Here is a 5,023-nt window from a genome sequence, read left to right on the forward strand (position 1 = left end):
GCGGCAGTGGCAGCAACAATAAAGTTACGCCTTCTTTCTTTGCGTGAACATTTGGGCGGTGTTATGCAAATCTTTCCACATCGTGACTTAGACATGTGGGAGTGTGTTTGAACGAGGAGTTTTATGAGGGCGTGGACCAGTCTTACTTTTTATAAAGAATATCTCTTTGGGTTTGAGACTTTAGTCTTTGTAACTTTAGGGATCTTATCTATTCACGAACAGCTTGTAACACTCCAAAGAGAAAGGAAAACTTGAAATCGCATCATATGACCCCTTTAAAAGACCCGATTTCATTCAAAATGTGTAGTAACATTGTTTTACCTTGTGACACATGACATGTTTTGTCATGCTAAAATGCAGTTTAAAAGTAGTTCATTACTGGTAGACCTATTTAAAAAAAAAAAAAAAAAAAAACTTAACTGTTGAAAACATATTGAAAACATACTGTTGACAATTGAGCTAAACGGTTTGAATTACAGGTACTCCATTGATCGGCACACAGATGTTGACCGGATTTTTGGTGTCTATGCTGGGAATGGATCTATATTCCTGCAGAGGCCTCTGGACCGAGAGGAATTAGCTTGGCACAACATCTCAGTGATCGCAACAGAGTTCAGTAAGTAACTCCACACGGCATTTGGAATGAATTTAGGCTGATAAGTTCAAGTCATCCAGCATTAAATTTCTCCAATGAGATTTACACATTTTCATTTACCATGACAGCTTATATTGACTAAATATATTAGTTTACTTTTTTAAATTAGAAATCCAGTTTCCTCCTGTGACTCCAATAACATGAGTTTCTATCATCTCAAGTAGTCAACCATCATCTGTCACATCTTTTTAAGGACACTTAGACAACCCCGAGCAGACCAGCCGAGTGCCTGTGTACATCCGCGTACTGGATGTCAACGATAACCCCCCCATGTTGGCATCCTTCTACGAGACCTTTGTCTGTGAAAACGCCAAAGCCGGGCAGGTAAAGAGCATTTTAGTATACGTTTCCCATTTTATCTGCCACATTGTCAGTTTTGATGTAAGATAATGGGGGAAAAGTCCACTTCTCCTGTTCGGCCAGTGGATGGATGTGTCGATTTAAAGCAGGGGCATCTGTTAAACAGTGAGTGACCTCTACAGAACTCACACTTCCGGAGTGAGATAGAGATCAGTGATGAGTATTTCTCCTTCATGGATTAGACGGCAGAGCCTTTTTCTGTCAGGCTTGATGAGATTATGTGTCATGGTGGATGACAGGGGCTGTCACATATCACAGGCACTTCATAATAACTGTCCACCTCTCCTCCATTTCCTGACTCTTCCTGTATCCTTTGTTGTCCTTCATCACCCACCTCACTGACCCGCCCACCTCAGCGCATGGCAGAATTGTTCAGCCTGGTATGTGCCATAGTTTAGTTATTACTGGGTACAAAAAAACAGTTTATTAAGAACATACTTTACATAGGGTAAAGCCAATCAAAATAAATAAATAATTTTTAAAAGTTTGAAAAATTGATGTATAAAATAAAAATATATATATATTTCCGTCTTGATTTCCAGTGAAAATGTCAGAACATCCTTCTCAATTTACTTGAGAAGCAACATTTCAGAAGATATTAAGTGCTGCAATTTTTTTCTTATTTTAAGTGTAAATCTAACACAATTTAATGAGATTTATGCTCAAAACAAGAATAAACAATCAAAAAAAATACAATAAATAAATCATAGTAATTTACCTGCAACACCACAGAGAATAAGTGATTTGGAAAATGGATGGATGGATGGATAATAATCTAATATCTATTCTCTAAAAAAGTCTTATTATTATATAAACAATTTTTTTACAGAAACAACCACATATGCTATCAACTACATATATCAAAAGCATAAATATATATTAGTATAAGTATCATTATATTATATTATATTATATTATATTATATTATATTATATTATATTATTGTATTGTATTGTATTGTATTGTATTGTATAGTATAGTATAGAGGTTGGCAAACGCATCGGCAAGCTCAGTTGCACTTTTTTTCCTGATAACAGCAAAAAGAACTGACAATGCTCTGTCAAAGAGTAACACATCATTAAACAATTTGTGTCTACCATTTAAGTATGTTTAGGTAAAAGGGAGTTACAAAACAGCAGACTTGTGTGGCAGTGCTGTTACTTGCATGATGAAACTAAAGAATAATTCATTATTATGGTGTTTATTAACTATATTTAAGCGACGGCAGTGTGAGATAAGGCTAGGATTTTGGTTCTCTTCAGCAGTTAGATTCTAACAGACTGCAGTAAAGCCCAGAGGAAAGGGAAGCCAGCCAGCAACACAAGAAATCTGGCCAGGACGTAAGCCTGGTAGAGAAAAAACACAAAGCACACAATGGATGATTACATTTTTGTCACAGCGTGTTGCCAGTGCACCCTTGAGAGATGCATTTAAACTAAAATTGACCTTGGTGACAACTAAAGATAACCATGAGCCTCTATCACTGAGCCAACATCTTTCCTCGCTGTAAACATGCTTATAGTGTTTACATGTAAACACTTGTAAGGTCTGAAAGATGACACTGTGAATGGGTCATTCCTATTATGCAGTACCTTTCTAGCTCTGTACCTTAAATAAAAATGAATTAATATGCTTTTTTTTTTTTTTAAGTAATATTGTATGTGCAGAATTATGTGATGGTCAAGCTCATAAATTCAAAAGGGAGACGATAAAAAAAAGAACAGGATGGAAATGAAAAACAAAACAATATCCCTAGAAAGCATGTTTTTGTTGAAATGTTTCCATTAGGAAAAAAAATTTTTTTTTTTAAACATTTGTTTTTCTGCTACATTTATTAATAAAACATTTATATCATCATGTAACTAAACAGCATGTGTAATTGATGAATTTAATAAATTTCTTTATTTTATTTTTTATTTTTTTAGGATACATTTGAATTAAGATTACATTTATTAAGATTAAGCTTTATGCATATCATTATTTGAGTTTGGGCAAAGTGAAATGAAGTTGCCAAAAAAGGTAGCATCGTCTTTTAGTTAATTAAACCAGATTAGTTAAACAGATAACATTGATAATAGAAACGAATATGATTTTCATCTTTAAGGCAAGACACCCCAGGTGAATAGGAATATATATATATATATATATATATATATATATATATATATAAACTATTAACTAATAAATATCACCGTACTTCCCCGGTTGATTGATTATATTTAGATTTGCAAACATGTTTTTTATTACAAGTTTTCTGACATTTTTAAATCTGCAAATAAGACTATCTAATTAAATATGCACTAACTTGCATACACCTGTAGAACAAAAATCTGAACACTGTATAAACCCAGGTTCAAAATTCTTGTTTCATTTTGTTGACATATTAGATTCAAAGGTTTTTACAGAGTTGATTTTGTATCTACCTATATCTACAGTGCTGCTTGAAAGTTTGTGAACCCTTTAGAATTGTCTATATTTCAGCATAAATATAACCCAAAACATAATCAAAATTTCACACAAGACCTGAAAGTAGACAAAGAGAGCCCAAACAAACAAATGAGACAAAAATATTTTCTTTGCCATTTATTTATTGAGAAAAATTATCCAGTTTTACATAAAAAGTATGTGAATCTTTGCTTTCAGTATCTGGTCTGACCCCCTTTTGCAACAATAACTGCAAGTAACGTTTCTTGCAACTGCTGATCAGTCCTGCACAACGGCTTGTAGGAATGTTAGCCCATTCCTCAGTACAGAACCGCTTCAGCTCTGTGATGTTGGTGGGTTTCCTCCTATGAACTGCTTGCTTCGGCAGTGTGAGATAAGGCTAGGATTTTGGTTCTCTTCAGCAGTTAGATTCTAACAGACTGCAGTAAAGCCCAGAGGAAAGGGAAGCCAGCCAGCAACACAAGAAATCTGGCCAGGACGTAAGCCTGGTAGAGAAAAAACACAAAGCACACAATGGATGATTACATTTTTGTCACAGCGTGTTGCCAGTGCACCCTTGAGAGATGCATTTAAACTAAAATTGTCCTTGGTGATAACTAAAGATAACCATGAGCCTCTATCACTGAGCCAACATCTTTCCTCGCTGTAAACATGCTTATAGTGTTTACATGTAAACACTTGTAAGGTCTGAAAGATGACACTGTGAATGGGTCATTCCTATTATGCAGTACCTTTCTAGCTCTGTACCTTAAATAAAAATGAATTAATATGCTTTTTTTTTTTTTTAAGTAATATTGTATGTGCAGAATTATGTGATGGTCAAGCTCATAAATTCAAAAGGGAGACGATAAAAAAAAGAACAGGATGGAAATGAAAAACAAAACAATATCCCTAGAAAGCATGTTTTTGTTGAAATGTTTCCATTAGGAAAAAAAATTTTTTTTTTTAAACATTTGTTTTTCTGCTACATTTATTAATAAAACATTTATATCATCATGTAACTAAACAGCATGTGTAATTGATGAATTTAATAAATTTCTTTATTTTATTTTTTATTTTTTTAGGATACATTTGAATTAAGATTACATTTATTAAGATTAAGCTTTATGCATATCATTATTTGAGTTTGGGCAAAGTGAAATGAAGTTGCCAAAAAAGGTAGCATCGTCTTTTAGTTAATTAAACCAGATTAGTTAAACAGATAACATTGATAATAGAAACGAATATGATTTTCATCTTTAAGGCAAGACACCCCAGGTGAATAGGAATATATATATATATATATATATATCATAATTTATGTACTGTATCATAACTTCCATTCCATTTCTATGTTAAAAAAATAGCTAAAAGTTTAATTTAAAAAAGTATTATTTTACAGAAATAAAACCCACAATAAAATGACTGTAAATTGGCTGTATATATTTTTTTTTTTACAAATATTAACTTCTAGGCAAAATTTGAGTCATTATTTGATTTGTATTTGATTTGCTCTGTTCAAATGATCGCAAGCGATCTGTCAATCTCACACACTCATTCCTAAAATATTTCCTATCATGAAAC

General features: G+C 33.0%; 1 protein-coding gene across 2 annotated transcripts in view; it reads left to right on the forward strand.

The window, feature by feature from the left end:
• The window catches only part of LOC107678945 (cadherin-6-like), a 41,234-nt gene that overhangs the window by 24,844 nt on the left and 11,367 nt on the right, over window positions 1-5,023 (forward strand). For both annotated transcript variants that reach the window (XM_016474343.1, XM_016474345.1), the window contains 2 exons: window positions 480-616; window positions 849-979. In XM_016474343.1, the coding sequence (XP_016329829.1) occupies window positions 480-616; window positions 849-979 (268 nt within the window). The remainder of the gene's footprint in view (window positions 1-479; window positions 617-848; window positions 980-5,023) is intronic.

The sequence above is a fragment of the Sinocyclocheilus anshuiensis genome, unplaced genomic scaffold (assembly GCF_001515605.1).
Source record: "Sinocyclocheilus anshuiensis isolate Anshui unplaced genomic scaffold, SAMN03320099.WGS_v1.1 scaffold1872, whole genome shotgun sequence".
In the NCBI taxonomy this organism is placed as follows: Eukaryota; Metazoa; Chordata; class Actinopteri; order Cypriniformes; family Cyprinidae; genus Sinocyclocheilus; species Sinocyclocheilus anshuiensis.